The 15513-nt window shown below is 35.9% G+C and overlaps 2 protein-coding genes across 3 annotated transcripts; one reads left to right on the top strand and one right to left on the bottom strand.

The window, feature by feature from the left end:
• The first annotated feature begins 286 nt into the window (after positions 1-286).
• Positions 287-805, top strand: LOC121982552 (arabinogalactan protein 13-like). The gene has a single exon (XM_042535701.1). The coding sequence runs from the start codon at positions 400-402 to the stop codon at positions 601-603; it is 204 nt and encodes a 67-aa protein (XP_042391635.1). The 5' UTR covers positions 287-399; the 3' UTR covers positions 604-805.
• Positions 806-824: 19 nt separating this feature from the next.
• Positions 825-12471, bottom strand: LOC121982551 (probable homogentisate phytyltransferase 2, chloroplastic). 2 transcript variants are annotated; one of them, XM_042535699.1, is made up of 10 exons: positions 12148-12471; positions 11201-11322; positions 10912-11058; positions 10507-10732; positions 4430-4503; positions 4014-4106; positions 2506-2623; positions 2253-2315; positions 1189-1221; positions 825-1058 (listed from the first exon to the last, which is right to left on the bottom strand). In XM_042535699.1, exons 1-10 carry the CDS (start codon positions 12376-12378, stop codon positions 984-986), a joined length of 1182 nt encoding a protein of 393 aa, XP_042391633.1. In that variant the 5' UTR covers positions 12379-12471; the 3' UTR covers positions 825-983. The 2 variants fall into 2 exon arrangements, with proteins under 2 accessions (XP_042391633.1, XP_042391634.1); XM_042535700.1 differs by having other exon boundaries at positions 11201-11326; positions 12148-12419.
• Positions 12472-15513: the final 3042 nt, after the last annotated feature.

The following is a 15513-nucleotide window of genomic DNA, read 5'->3' as shown; positions in this document are numbered from 1 at the left end:
TCAATTTCCTTCAATCAAACGTAGCCCGTAATTCAACCAAGCAGTAGGTGAAAACAGAAACTAAACTACGTACAATTTTGGTTTTTATTTCCTCATCACCGCATCCTTAGTTTAGAATCTACTCTCACGCTAAAGCAATCGACCTTCCCCCCATTTTCTTCACAAAAATTCTAGTGACACCGAAGCAGTAGCTAGGTGAATTGACATTCCATTCCATTCCTTTGTTTAGAACTATCTAAAGCTGGCTGTAAAACGAGCGAACCGCACGTCTCCATGCGGCCACCGACTCATCATTCCTTTCATTGCTACTTCTTCTATTTAAACACCCTCCCTTTCTTTCCTCCTCCATCCACATACCAACACGATCCCTCCCTCCTCTGCCTCAGCAATATAATAATCATGGAAGCTGCTCTCAAGCACAGGCTCTTCGCCATTGTCGTGATCGCTGTTGTCGTGGCCTCCTCGTTCGTCGAGAAGGCTGCCGCTGCGGAAGCTCCTGCACCTGGTCCTGCCTCCGGCGCTGGTCCCATGGACTATGTCTCTGTGCCCGCTGTTGCGCTGGCCGCCTTCTTCGCCCTCCGCTTTGGTTACTTCGTCTTCTAACAAGTAATTAATCTCCTCTGCCACGTCGCGCGCATGCATCTGCATGGTCACCGCATGCGTTCGTTCGTTGACGAAAGAGAGATGAGCGTCATTGTAAGCATAAGATTGTTATGTATTAATCTGGTCTCGGTGATTTGATTTGTAAGAATATTGTTTACTGTAATCTAGAAAGTTTTAAAATATAATAATTGTCTTCCATATTTGATCACTTTTGCATCATGTAATTTTAATAGTTGTAATTTTGTTTAAAACTGGTTTATCAAATTTTGTTCTTTTACATGATCAATAGCGTTCCCAGTTGCATGAAATAAGAAATGCAAAGCGCAAGAGTTACAAGGATAAGAGGAACAGACAGAAGTTATTACAATTCTTGCACTCTTCTATACGAAAGGAAAAATAATGTATTCGGCATAGAACAGATTCCAAATAAACCGATAGAACTGCGATATTGCCTCCTGCAAGGAAAAAGGACATCTCAGGGGAAAATAGAAAATAGGTTAACATCAAAAGTCACGGATGGCAGCACAACTAAATCTGATAGTGTTATAGCATGTGGGAAAACTAAGAATTATTCAATATTCATACCTTTGTGTATTTTGCTTTTTCCAAAATCCATGTCTGAAAAGCATATGTACTCAATTAGATCATGTCTTAAAGTCAAAAGGAAAAAAAAAACACAATTCCGATGCATATAAGCAATTTTGTTCAGGTGGAGCAAAGCTAATGGGAGTCTCATGAATATCCACCAAATTCCATCTGGTCATTAAAGTTCAACGAAATGTTTTATCTTTTTGCAGTTCATCCATGTAAAAGAATATATAACTATAACAAAGACGTGTATTTCCATAGCTTTACTAAGTTGCTTCTGCAAAGACAAAGCTTACTCAACTTTTCCATGAGAAATCTAAACAAAAACAAAAAATGCTAAAACTTGCCCAAATTTTAAGCAGGAAAATCATAACAAATCAAGGATAAGGAGTTTTGTAAAAGTGGTCAGATCAACTGAATCACAATCTAATCAAGTCTCTTTACAATTTACAGTACTCACTAAAAATCAGAAATTGCTGCGGAATTTGGCCAAATATAAATGAAATGGAAATTTCACAACACTGCCATCTACTTTTTCAGTGCTAATTACGCCTGGATATCTCTAAGAAAAAAAGATGGAGAAGATCCTGGAATCTCCATGGCTAAGATGCAAATACGATTACGTGGCAAGCTGAATCTGAGAAGTTTCATTTTCATGTCTATTAGATTAACCTTTTACTTAGCTTGCTAACAACTTCAAATGCTCTTTCCAACAGCATGAAATAGATGCAAAGGATTTATCCAAGCTATGGATCCAGAATCCAGAATAGCCACAAGGATGACATGCTCTATCCAGGAACGATAGTTTGGATGTGTAAGAATAGATGCTGGACAGGGAGTGGGAGATGTCAGAGGAGAGTGGGAGAGCTAGCAAATTTAAATTGACAACCACTTAGACTAATTTGACATCATGTATATGAATTCGAGAAATAAACATTCTATAAAACAGATAAATGATGCAACTATCCTACACTACATTAAATACTATAAAATCCTAATAATTAATTAAATCACTACTGCATCAAGGGAAATACAAACTAAGAGAATGCATTGAGGATCACCTGGAAAATCAATCCCAATGCAAGCAGAGCATGTGTTGGCACCATTACGTTCCTTCTAAAGACCTTTAGAGAAGAGGAAGATTTCAAAGAAATAAAATGAATATAAAATCAAGAAAAGGTTGGCAGAAAGTTTGTGTGGTGCTCACACTGACTCCAATTCCAAAATATAAGCATCTTACACATGGCATACAAAAAAAACAAATAATTTTTGTCTAATGGCTAGTTAAGAAGTTGGTTTTTAGATTTTGATTACCTGTGGCATATAAATTGCTGCAGCAATAGCGCCAAGGTAATTCACCAATAGAAGTCCTGAACCAAGGAATGTGATGTTCCTAACACCAAGCTTTGTTGCCAAGGTTGAAATCTGAAACCTAAAAGATAATTTTAATCAGGAGCAGGATGGCAAATTATGGAATGTGTGTAATAGTACATTTTTGAAACTTAAAAGGAATTAAAATATGCCTCAATTCTTGTAAGTAAAAAATTAAAATAGAAAGTACCATCAGATTTATTTACGATGTTGTCTTAAAAATTATAACATGGACTACCCTGCAGGTAACTAGAACACTGGTTATCATGAAAGTTGAATACTGTGAAACATTGAAAATCCTTATACCAAAGGAAATAGTGATTAAGCTACTGGGTATTATCAAATAGCTGTTTCAGCCATTCATTGTAATTATTTGAGGGATTACATAAAATCTCAAACACCTGCCATTTCTCACACAATGAGTTTGAAACAGCCCTCCTCTCAAACTATCAAGATTTCTGTAAAACTTTCTCAAACACACTTTTGCCTCTTTCTCTACATATGTTGATTCTGTCACACAGCACCAAGCCTTAGAATTTTAAATATATGAAACAAGCAACCTGCTGAGAGAAGTTAGCCAACTCATTAATGATTTCTCACCATTAAAATATTGTGTTGGCTTGAAGGGGACAATATAGGCAAATGAAACAATTATCAACTAATAATACAAGCACTGTTTTGTTTTATTCATATAATATTCAAATTTCTAATTGAACTTGTGGCTAATTGTTTTGTTATTTATACCAATAAAATAAGAGAATACCATTGAATCAATTAAGTCATGGTATTATCATTCCTATAATGATCATGGGTTGAGAAATTAGTTCTAACATTTGGCGATGGAATTCTTAAGAGTTGAGGGAAGAAATAAAGTGGGGCTCCATGACTCTTGTTGAGGAAAGGAGAAGAGCACAAGTTGAGGTTCACAGAAGGTGGGCTTGCAAAAGGGGTTGAAACACATACCAGGCAGAGAATTCTAGTTAGTTCTGATATCAACTGATGCAACACAAAAAAAAAAACTATATTCTTGAAAAAAATATATCAATAAGAAGAAGATGATTAACATGGGAGGAATTGAGTCTTTTAAAAGAATCCAACCCAAACAAACTAAGAAATAAACTAAAATAATACCCAAAATAAACTTGCATAAAAAAATTACCCTATAATCCTAAAGTTTAGAGGACTACCTTAAAAGGCCTGTTAACTAAATAAGACTATAGGGGGATCTACCAAAACAACTCATACCAAGTTTTAAAAATAAATATTTTTTTTCCAATCTGTCTCAATTATATAAGGGAATTAATATTTTAAGTATAGAACAGAAGAATCATAGACGGATAAGATATATTTCTAATGTAAACTTTATGTATGTTATCTATGAAATATATCAAATATGAACCTTCAAAAGTACAATATCTTAATCTAGGCATTGAAGGTAATTTGGCACTTACTTGCGGTCTCCCTCAACATCTGGAAGATCTTTAGTTATAGCAATGACCAAAGCAAATACTGTCACGAATATTGTGATGAAAGTTACAGGTGAACTGCACATGGGAAGATGTTACATATCATTAAGCACCACAATCATCTCTTAATCTCTCTGAATGAGATGCACAAACAACATTTATTGAGGAAAAAATTTATCGTTAGGTGCCTAAATTTGGCAAAATATTTTTTTTTCCTTTTTAGGAATTAAACCCTAGTTACCTGGCAACTAACCAGTGCTCTACAATGTGAGAGATAGTGGACTTTGCACAAACAAAATTTACCTGTTTTCTCAAACAAATGTATTTAACATGAACATACAGTGTACATTCATTTGGTTTCACAAAAAACCTCTGCTCAGAGTACCAGATGTATCTTTTACCTCCACTTGAAAGTTAGGCCCAATGCAGCTCGAGTAGCATAATATACACCAAAATTGAGAAGAAACCCACGTACCTATTAATAAATTTTATTTTAAAAAGTAACACAATCAGTAAAAATTCCATTCCAGACTTTTAAAAAACATAAAATAATTGAAACATCACAAACAAATATCTCCCTCAAAATTAAGAGAGAGATATACTAAATCATTTTTATTGTAAAAAACATGAGTATTTGTGGATACAAACTTATAACTGGTATTGGCTACACCTGGCAAAAGTTATATTACAATGTAAAGGTACACAACATCGATCCCTCTGGACTGGAATTGCCTGAGTCGAGAGGATACAGTATTCCATTGTGTAATATAAACTTTAGCAGAAGTGGTAACTCACAACAAAAACAATGTACTTACAAACTGCAGTGTAATCAAGTAACTATGAAAACCTAGGAGAACCAAGGAAACCAAATACTACAACAACAACAACAACAACCAAGCCTTTTCCCACTAGGTGGGGTCGGCTGTATGAATCCTTTTACGTCATTGAGCTCTATCTCCTATTATATCATCATCTATATTTAAATAAATTTTATCTTGTTTTATTGTTGCTAACCAAGTCTTTTTTGGTCTTCCTCTTCCTTGTTTTATATGCATGTTTATCATAGTTTCACATCGCCTAACTGGAGCATTTATTGGTCGTCTAAGTACATGTTCGTACCATCTTAAACGTGTCTATCGGAGTTTTTCCTCAATAGATGTAACTCCGACTTTCTCTCTAATTCTTTCATTTTTTATTTTGTACATACTCGTATGTCCACACATCCACCTTAACATCCTCATCTCTGGAACTCTCATCTTCTGCTCATGTGCTCGAGTCATAGCCCAACATTCAGCTCCATATAACATAACAGGTCTAACTACAGTTTTATAGAACTTACCTTTAAGTTTAAGAGGTATTTTACGGTCACATAAAACACTCGGCGCTCCCCTCCATTTCACCCATCATGCTTATATTCTATGTAAGACATCTCTCGCAATCCCTCCATCATTTTGCAAAAATGATCCTAAATATTTAAATCTCTCGATTCCGGACAACTCGTCCTCTCCTATCTTAACAATTGTTTCATTACTTTTAATATTGCTAAACTTAAATTCCATATATTCTGTCTTTAATCTACTAATCTTAAAACCTTTCTCTTCTAGTGTTTCCCTCAAGATTCTAACTTAGCATTTACTCCTTCACGTGTCTCATCTACCAAAATAATATCATCTGCAAACATCTTGAAATGTGTGCATGAGTTCGTCCATAATTAGTGTAAAAAGATAGAGACTTAGAACTAATCCTTAATGTAACTCTATCTTTATTAGAAATGCTTCAGTTACTCCGTCTCAAGTCTTTACTCTAGTCATTACATTCTAGTACATATCCTTAATTAGTTCAATATATGTTATGCTAATACCCCTCTTTTCTAAAATTCTCCATATAATTTCTCTAGAGACTCTATCATAAAATTTTTCTAAATGATCTTGTTTTTGTTCCCGATATTTTTCAATTAATTATCTAAGAAAATGTATAGCTTCTATTGTCGACCTTCCAAAGATGAACCCAAATTGATTTTCAATCACATTAGTCTCCTTCCTTAATCTTTTTTCTATTACTTTTTTCCAAAGTTCCATGGTATGACACATTAGTTTAATACCCCTATTGTTTGCACAATTTTATACGTCTCCCTTGTTCTTATATAAAGGAACTAGAGTACTTATCCTCCATTGATCAGACATTTTTTTATTTTTAATATCAAGTTAAATAATTTTGTAAATCATTCAATACCTTGTTTCCCTAGGCACTTCCATACCTCTATCGGAATATCATCCGGTCCAACGGCTTTTTCATTGTGCATCCCATTTAAAATTTGTTCTACTTCTGAAATTTGAATTCTATAATAAAAATTTAAATTTCTATACTCATTTAACCTACTTAAATAACCTAAGTTAAGTTGGTCTCTTAAACCTTCATTAAAAAGTTGATGAAAATACCTCTTCCACCGCTCTTTTATTTCTCCATCGCTTACTAATACCCTATTACATTCATCTTTAATACATTTTATTTGGCTAAGATCTCTTGTTTTTCTTTCTCTCACTTTAGCTATTCTATAGATGTCTTTTCCCCCTTCTTTTGTATCCAATTTTTTATATAACCGTTCAAAAGTTTCATTTTTTGCTTCACTCACTACTTTCTTAGCTTCTTTCTTGGCTATTGTATATTTTTTTAAATTTTCCTCGTTCTTACAAATATATAATTCCTTATAAGTTATTCGTTTTTCTTTCACTTTCTCTTGTACTTTCTCATTCCACCACCAAGATTCTTTACTTAGCGGTGCATGCTCCTTTGCCTCACCGAGGACACTCTTAGCTACTATTTTCAACTTTGATACCATCTTATCCCATGTTGTATTAGAGTCATCGTATATTTCACCTAATGTTTGTACTTCTACCTTCTCTTTAAATATATGTTGCTTCCCATCCTTTAACTTCCACCACTTAATTCTAGAAATTGTATATATTTTCTTTCTATTGATACTATGTTTGAGGCGTATATCCAACACTACTACCCTATGTTGGGTAGTTAAGCTTTCTCTAGGATGACTTTGCAATCTTTACAAATCTTTCTATCCTTCTTCCTAACCATAAGAAAGTCAATTTGCGATTTATTATTCCCACTTTTGAATGTGACTAAGTGTTCTTCTCTTTTCTTAAAAAACGTATTAGCTAATATAAGGCCATATGCTATCGCAAAATCTAATATAGTTTTCCCTTCCTCATTCCTCGTTCCAAACCCATAACTCCCATGTACTCTCTCATATTCCTCATTTTTCACTCCGACATGCCCATTTAGATCACCTCCTATTAAAATCCTTTCATTTGGTGGAATATTTTGTAATATTTCATCTAAGTCCTCCCAAAACCTTAATTTGGTAGCTTCATCTAATCCTACTTGTGGTGCATATACGCTAATTATGTTCATAGTTTCTTTCGCCACTATTATCTTAAGGGTTATAATTCTATCCCATTTTCTAACTACTCCTACAACTTCATCCTTTAACAAACTATCTACAATAATACTCACTCCATTTCTTGCTTTACTCTTTCCAGTGTACCATAACTTAAAACCCGAGTTCTCTATCATCTTTGCCTTCTCACCTGTCCATTTTATCTCTTGTACACATAAAATATTAATTTTTCTCCTAATCATCATATCTACTACCTCCATTGATTTACCAGTGAGAGTTCCTATGTTTCATGTTCCAAATCTTAGATTATTAGTTTTCCTATCATATTTGTTCTTATCTAACCTATGGTGTGAGAACTCTTGCCTATTTAACACTACATCCAAGTTCTCATGGAGATGTAGCGGTCCTTGCTGAGACGTTGCAGTCGGACCCTGCAACGCGAACTCTTGCATATTTATCACTACACCCGAGTTCTGGAGATGTAGCGGTCCTTGCCGAGACGTTACAGTCGGACCCTGCAACGCGTTCCTTCCGGGGAACAATCTAGCATTAGCACAATAGTTTAATGGATTCATTCATGAAATATTTGCCATAGTTTGACGCTGGCTGACAACCTAACGCAATCCTCCTCCTTTATCCGGGCTTGGGACCGGTCATGACCGGTCATCATGGGTGGAGTTAAGGAAACCAAATAGTAAAATAATAAAAATTGTTAACATAAATATCCATCATAGAAAGACAACCCAGCATGCATACGGTATGGTCTAACAGGTGGAAGTCACAAAGTATTATAGAACTATAAATAATAAAAATAGATTATAATAATAATAAAATAGTACTCATTAATATTGAATTACCAAATAATTTAAATTAATAACATATTATTAAAAAAAACATATTATTGTTTGATATTCCACGCTGTAGTATCTAATTGAGTTATCAATTACATCTACTCTCACTTACAAATAGTGGTGGGGCCACTTTTGATTAAGAGAGGTTACTTTGTACTCTCATTGTACAATAACCTTTTTTCATCAATAATGTTCAAACGAGAGGGTTGAGACATTTAATCAAACTAGCTCAGATGAGATCAGATACTCAAGGTTGCGGCAAATCACAAGTGGTGAGATTGAGCAATTCCAAATAACATTTAAGTGAACAAACACGAAGCACACACCCTCTCACTCTCCCTTGTGCATGTTCATTAGGGTACAAGTTGGGATCAGTCATTGGTGCTAAATTAGTTGAGCTGTGAGAAGTGTCTAAGAGGTGTTTTCTTTATGAGTGACTCGAGTTATTGCAAAATGAGCAAGTGTCATCCTTACATGTTTAATATGAAATATTGAGTATTTATTCCATGTATTATGAATAGTCTAGATAGTGTTTATGGGGTGAAACGTGTGTTTTACTATGTTTATTAACCTCTGCATGCATATTAGTGTTTGATTTCCAGTGGACTTGTACTTGCTATAGTTTTTACAGATTGTACTGCTAGACTCATAGATGACTCAACTGTTAAATTTTGACAATTTTCTCATAAATATATAAAAAATTCTACAAAGTGACATTTTTTGCAAGTCTTCCACCTGTATGCCTCTTGTATATAGAGATGTATGGTTTAGAGACTATACATTATTTTGATATATGTGTGGTATCTCTTGTGAACATTGCATGAGGATGTTATACTAGTAGTGTATATTGAGAGAGCTTGCTTCCTTCTTGGAATAATGACCATCTGGAGAATGATACATGTAGTCCGTACCACTGTTGAGAGAGAGAGAGAGAGAAGATGATAGAAAAGAGAGTGAAAGAGAGAGAGTGGTGGAAGCAAGAGGAGAAAGGGTTGGACGGTGTTGACACAATTAGCAAGTACTTTATGTAAGTACCTGAGTTAGTTTTGATGTAGATCAACTGAGTTAAGTTAGACCCTGTATGTTTGATGCCTGGTGTCTAAGTATGCAGGGACTTAGGAACATAAAAAGTCGAGTGAAAGACGTAGCAAGCGAGAAGGATGACACAGAAAGGGAACCAACGGGAAGCAAGAAAGATGCACGTGGTGCATCCGAGGGATGAGAAGTCGGGAGGAAGTCTGCTCGAGGAGAAGGTCGGAGTTGTGTTTAGGTGAGCTCAACTCTGGACAACTGGAATATCACCCAAGCAAACGGATCAAAGAATGGTCAACAGGTTGACCAGGTGCCCTAAAGACTCGAGGCGCCTCAGTTGGCTTGAGGCAGTTGGATGAAAAAAAAACTTAGGCACCTCAGATGGTTCTCAGGTGCCTCACATGCAGGAAGCAATCGTTACAGCATGGATAAGTAGTGACTACCACGACAGCCGACTCGAGGCGCCTCAGCTGAAACTGAGGCGCCTCAGATGAACTAAGGCACCTCAAGTCCGATAGATCAGCAAATCATTGAGCGTGGATCAAATTTCAGCCACATGGAGGCACCCTCAAAGCCAACCAAGGCGCCTGGAATTGCCACATTAACAAAACAGTTATTTCAACCAGTAGGCTATAAATAGAGATCTTATCCTCTAAGTTAAAAAGACACTCGTTTTTAACTTTTGTATTTCAATTTTCAATTTTCAATTCTGTACTTTCAACTGTGTAAGGGGCTTCTTCGCCTCCGATCTTTGTCGAAGAAGGAGATATTTAGTGAGTCGTCATTGCCTTTGATTAGCAACCTTTCTAGTTGTAAACCAAGCAAATCCGGAGCTCCTACTTTCTTTTATGTTATTTTTATCTAACTTATAGTGTGTCCTTGCTAAATAGAAAGCAAGAGATTTGGGTATTTAATTTGCAAGCTAACCTCCACTAGTCGGTCCACCGATTCTAACACTTTAGCTACTATATCTAACAGATAGATGTGCTACTGTAGGAATAATCAGCCGTCTACAGTTGACAGAAAGAAGGAGATGCAAATTTGGGTTTAGCCAACTCTGATACTATGTTGAATGAAATCAATGATTCAAGTCTTATCGAATAGTCTCAATCTCAACCCTAGCAAGAGAACGACATAAAAAAATAATCTAATATGGGAGAAACATGAAAAATGTCTAGCTTACCATTGCAATTATAAGAAATGCTGGAACAGGGTATCTCTTCAATCTAAATGGAGGAACAGAATATATAGTGCCTAAAAATAGTCCCAAACAATAAAGACAAGTAATGAATGGACCAAAGTTCCATGCAACAATCATGAGGCCAGCTGCTGCAAAAGATATCACTAAAATCCATGCTGACTGAACAGATAGATCTCCAGCAGCTATAGGCAAATATGGCTTGTTCACTCTGAAAGATACCAGGAAGTACAAATTACAAAAAATGAAACCTCAATTTAGCTGCTAATGTCATAAGAATGGTCAAGTAATCTCCAGGATCCAGGATCAGTAGGAGTATGAGACATGTTATGCGTACAGAAGTAAATTGTGTAATTAACAAAAACATATTGCAAGTATAATATAACATACTTGTCAATACCGATGTCATAAATCTGATTGATTCCAACTATGTACCCATTGCCACAGATAAGAGCTACAAGCCCATATAATGCCTTGAATGTCAACCGCCAATTTATAAGATTTGGATTCTCTATCAAAGCTTTTGAAACTAAAGCTCTGCCACAAAAAAAGATACACAAAGGAGAAACAGCAGAAAGTTAAAAGTTATTGTGTGGAAAACCATGTTTGATATTCAATATCACACCATTGTTTCTCTGTATTTATCTGTATTTTCTTCAATAAATTTTTAAAAGTTTACATGGAACCCAATGTAGTTCCTCGGATTGTGTGTGGTCTTAGGAATCTCCAGCATGAATCTCTGAACTCTGATAATTTTGAGGTTAATGGACTGGGACCAACAGCATCAGACTTAGAACATGCCTGCCTAGGATTCAAATTAAATTCACTTAATATGCTTAAATGTGTACTGTATCACTATTGTACACAAAGAAACATTATGTAATTTTGCATTACAAACAGGTAAAAATGCAGAAGACCGTATATCTATGCAAATAATATTGTCCAGTGCATCTTCTTACAAAAGGATGAAACAAGTTTATGCCAAAATGACCAGTGTACAATCGTTACATTCAGAAAAAGACGATTATAAAAATGAAACATAACTTTAAACTGCTCTTACATGAGTGCAAGAAATATAAATGGAGACAATTTTCAAGGTGCAGAAAAATAAATGAATGCATAATAAAATACATTAATACACACAATTTGTCCTAAAAAGGCATTGTAAACTTTACTTATACTAGTACAGACTGAAGCTGACCCTCAACAATTTAAAAGCTGCACAATAATTAAAGTCACCAAACTCCTTGAACAAACTTTAGACCGAATAAGATTGAAAACTAATCACAACTTTTGCATGACATTGCGACTGTAAACTAGATACACACCCACAATTTCTAATCTTTTAAGGATGAGAGGCTGTTAGGCATACATATCCTGTAGATTTTACCAGGGGTAAAGTATTTTCTCAGACCGTTTGGATATTAAGCCTCTATTTCAAAAACGTTGATCCAAATATAGCGCTTACAGCAACAACTTAACCAAGAAAGCATTAAAACGCTAAAATTTCATTATAAAAAATACAAGAATAAACCGAATCTCATAAATTTCCCCTTTGTATATGCTAAAACGTCCTCAAGTAATAAAATTGTGTAATTTCCATGGCGACGCGGGCGACAAGCATACCGAGATGAACAAACGCGAGGATCTTCCTCGGAAACGTCCATGAGAGCGAGAAATGGAGAGTAGCCGATAAATTGGCGGCGAGGAGGCTCGGAGGATGGAGAGAGGGAGGGTAGGGTTCGCATGGCAGTCGAGACAAAAACGGGAGCCAATGGAAATGGCAAGGCCGGTGGTGGCAGCAAATTGAGGGCAGGAAGGAGAGAGAGAAGCTTGGTGAGAAGGACGGAGAGCCATCGGAGAGAGCGAGAGCTTACTGAGGCCAACTCTACGCTCGCCCCTCCGCCACGACTAGGTGGACCAGAAGCGCCGCACCTTGATAAATGGAAAGGTTGTATATAATTAAATAGAAATAAAATAAGTAAAAAACGAAGCAAACAATAGATAATAAAAGTTGGGAAAAAATTAGAAGCCTTAAAAAAATTATTTCAACATTATTATGATAAATTTTTTTTAATTATTATAAAATAATTTAGTAAAATTACTTTTGACTAAAATAAAATTATTATGGTAATTATTACAGTAGTCATCGCTAAAATAACTACAATAGCAATAAAAAAAATATATCTTACAAATATAATACGACACCAATACGTTTTTTTTAAATCTAACAACATTTTTAGGTCAACCACATGTCGCGCTCAAAATGAGATGGAGAGGTTGATTATCAAAACTCTCAATTTAGATTTTAAAAAAATTGTTTAATTTCGATTTAGCTATTTATGTTATTGATTAGCTATTTAAATAAAACGTGATATAAATAATTTGCTTGGTTTCCAAAGAATAATAAAAAAAATACAAAGATGGTTGATTGAAAGCATGTTAACTAATATAAATTGATAATATGAATTAGACCCATATATAAAATCAATTTAAAAATAAATAATTTTTTATACAATTTGTTAATTATGAAATTAATTATAACTGGGATACAATAAGAAATATTTAGATATTTTTTAAAAATAAATAAATTTTATATATCAACATTAGACTGACGACCAACCTAAGTGAAAATATATAATAGCCTTTAGATATTATTCAAAATAATAGGTAAATAATTAATAAAATAAATGCACGTGAAGTAAAAGAGTCAATTTCTTATTTTGCCACAAAAGTATCGAAATCTTTCACCAGTTCAAAATTTGACCGATGTCGAAGTAAAAGAGCTTTAATACTTCATCGTTTCTATAATAGTATCGAAGTAGTTAATCGTATATGACTTTATAAGTTACATTAATTAACAAAGTAAAATATATGTACAACCTTATATTTTTTATATTCTGATATAGTAAATATTTAATTTTACTTCTGCATAATTTACTTTGGTCAAATTATTTTTTATTATATTACTTCATCGTAGTGTAGACATAATAAAATATATTTTACTACAACAAAAATTTTAATTTAATGAAGTAATTTATACGAACGCCTTCACAAATTTGATCGATGGTGAAGTAAATAGTTTCTTTAACTATACCGCTATTTAAATTTGTCAAAATCTTTTGTGTTGTACTACTCCACTATTTATTTATAATGTCAAAATAATTGATCATATTTTACTACAATATAATTTTAATTAAGAAAAGTGTATATAATAATATTTTATGTACTACAATACAATATTTTTCACTATTAAAATTGAACAAATATATCACAAATATTTATTAAATACAACCGAAAAATGTATTCACAAAAGACATGTTTAACCAACTTCACTCAATAACTTTTGTATCCATAAATCTCTAAATATAACCCAAAAGTATATTCACAAAAAAATAAGTTTGACCAACTTTATCCAAAAGCTTATATATCCATAAATCTCTAAACACAAACCATAATTTATATCACAACTTATCCTTAGGCACCCACGTAGAAGTAGACGAATTCGCTCCGTTCACTTCTGACTTTATCTTACTAAGATTGATTGTAATATTGTTTATTTGTTATGCTACAAACTGAAACATTAATAGATATTTGAGGGTTAATAAAAAATGATTCAATATTTCATTAAAAAAAAAATCATCTTCCTGTCCAATTGAGGATCTTCATTCAAGACTATCTTTTTCATGTACCGTATTATACAATATCCACATTCAACACGATAATTTTATTTTAGATTACTGATCCGGCGGTAAGGACAGGGGACCCCCTTGGAGGGGAGTCAACGTCATGTGGAGGTCAAAAGTCAAACGGCCGATCGGAGAGAAGTAGGGTCAACCGGCCGAACGGGTCCAAACGGAATCAAAGACAACCCGACGGGGAGTCGGGTTTCCGACGCTCATGGTGAACAGGGTCGACGGGCTGAGCGGGCAGACCGCTCGGCCGAGGCGTAAAACATCAAGACAGTGAAGGAACAGTCTCAGCCGAGCACGCGATGGAGTGAATGGACGATCGGACCACTGACGGCCGAGCGGATGGACGGTCGGCTCGAGAAAAGAAGAGACAAGGACAAGGGGACATTGGGGAACATCTTCTGACAACAGGCATGTTCGACAACCAAGCCATACACAGAATCCCATGACGGAAGGTTCTGCTGTCCTATCAAAGATGTACTCGGACTGTAGCAGTATAGTGTCAGGCATGCTCCTCTGGTAAGCTCATACTAAGGTATGGTAAAGGACACGTGTACACCTCGGTAAGTGTGCATAAGCTTCCCTACAGCTCTATATAAGAGCCCTCAGACTTCACCGGAGGGACGCGATAACGCAAACACGCGAATTCTCATCTTTGGAGCCACTTCACCATTTTCCTCTTGCCTGACTTGAGCGTTGGAGGGTCGTCGCTGGGAACCCCTTCCCGGCCCGACTTCTTTGCAGGTTCGCCGGAGATCCATACGATCGGTCAGAGCTCCACGTCACCAGTTTGGAGAGCGCCCGTGCCCAGCGTCCATCGACTCAGCGTTCGGACAGGATCAAATTGGCGTCGTCTGTGGGAACGCACCTGCATCCGAGCGGAAGAGATGGACGAAGCTGGACGACCGCACACGGTGATGCTCTCCCAGGAGGAGCTTGACGCTCTAATCGAGGCAAGAGCAGCTAAGCTCGTGGAGCAACAGAAACAAAAGGCGCAAGCCGAGCGACTGGAGCAACAAGCGACGTCAGCGTCAGGTGGCCGAGCGGAAGCTCCGCCTGCCACAGTTCCATTTCATCGGGCCCTATTCCGTACGCCTCCTGAAGTCGCAACAGTTAACCGTGATCGAGGATCTTCATCCGACGAGGCGCCCAGGCGAGATAATAGAAAAGGCAAGCCTCCCCGAACGGACGCCTCCCCCGAGCAGATCAACCGGTAGTTTACATAGGCCATCCTGCGGGACCCTCTGCCAAAGCACTATGTGCCCCCGGCGATCAGTGAATACAATGGAACCACCGACCC

The sequence above is a fragment of the Zingiber officinale genome, chromosome 5A (assembly GCF_018446385.1).
Source record: "Zingiber officinale cultivar Zhangliang chromosome 5A, Zo_v1.1, whole genome shotgun sequence".
NCBI lineage: Eukaryota > Viridiplantae > Streptophyta > Magnoliopsida > Zingiberales > Zingiberaceae > Zingiber > Zingiber officinale.
Note: the sequence above shows the minus strand (reverse complement) of the source record. Positions and strands in the feature narration are given on the sequence as shown.

Bases quoted from the DNA above. Each gene is read 5' to 3' on its own strand.
- LOC121982552 (XM_042535701.1), top strand. From the start codon at position 400: ATGGAAGCTGCTCTCAAGCACAGGCTCTTCGCCATTGTCGTGATCGCT.
- LOC121982551 (XM_042535699.1), bottom strand. From the start codon at position 12,378: ATGGCTCTCCGTCCTTCTCACCAAGCTTCTCTCTCTCCTTCCTGCCCT. The intron at 11,323-12,147 runs GTATGCTTGTCG...AATCCTAGGCAG, and splicing joins CCTCGCGTTTGTTCATCTCG to GCATGTTCTAAGTCTGATGC. The intron at 2,316-2,505 runs GTAATCAAAATC...TCTTCTCTAAAG, and splicing joins CAGCAATTTATATGCCACAG to GTCTTTAGAAGGAACGTAAT.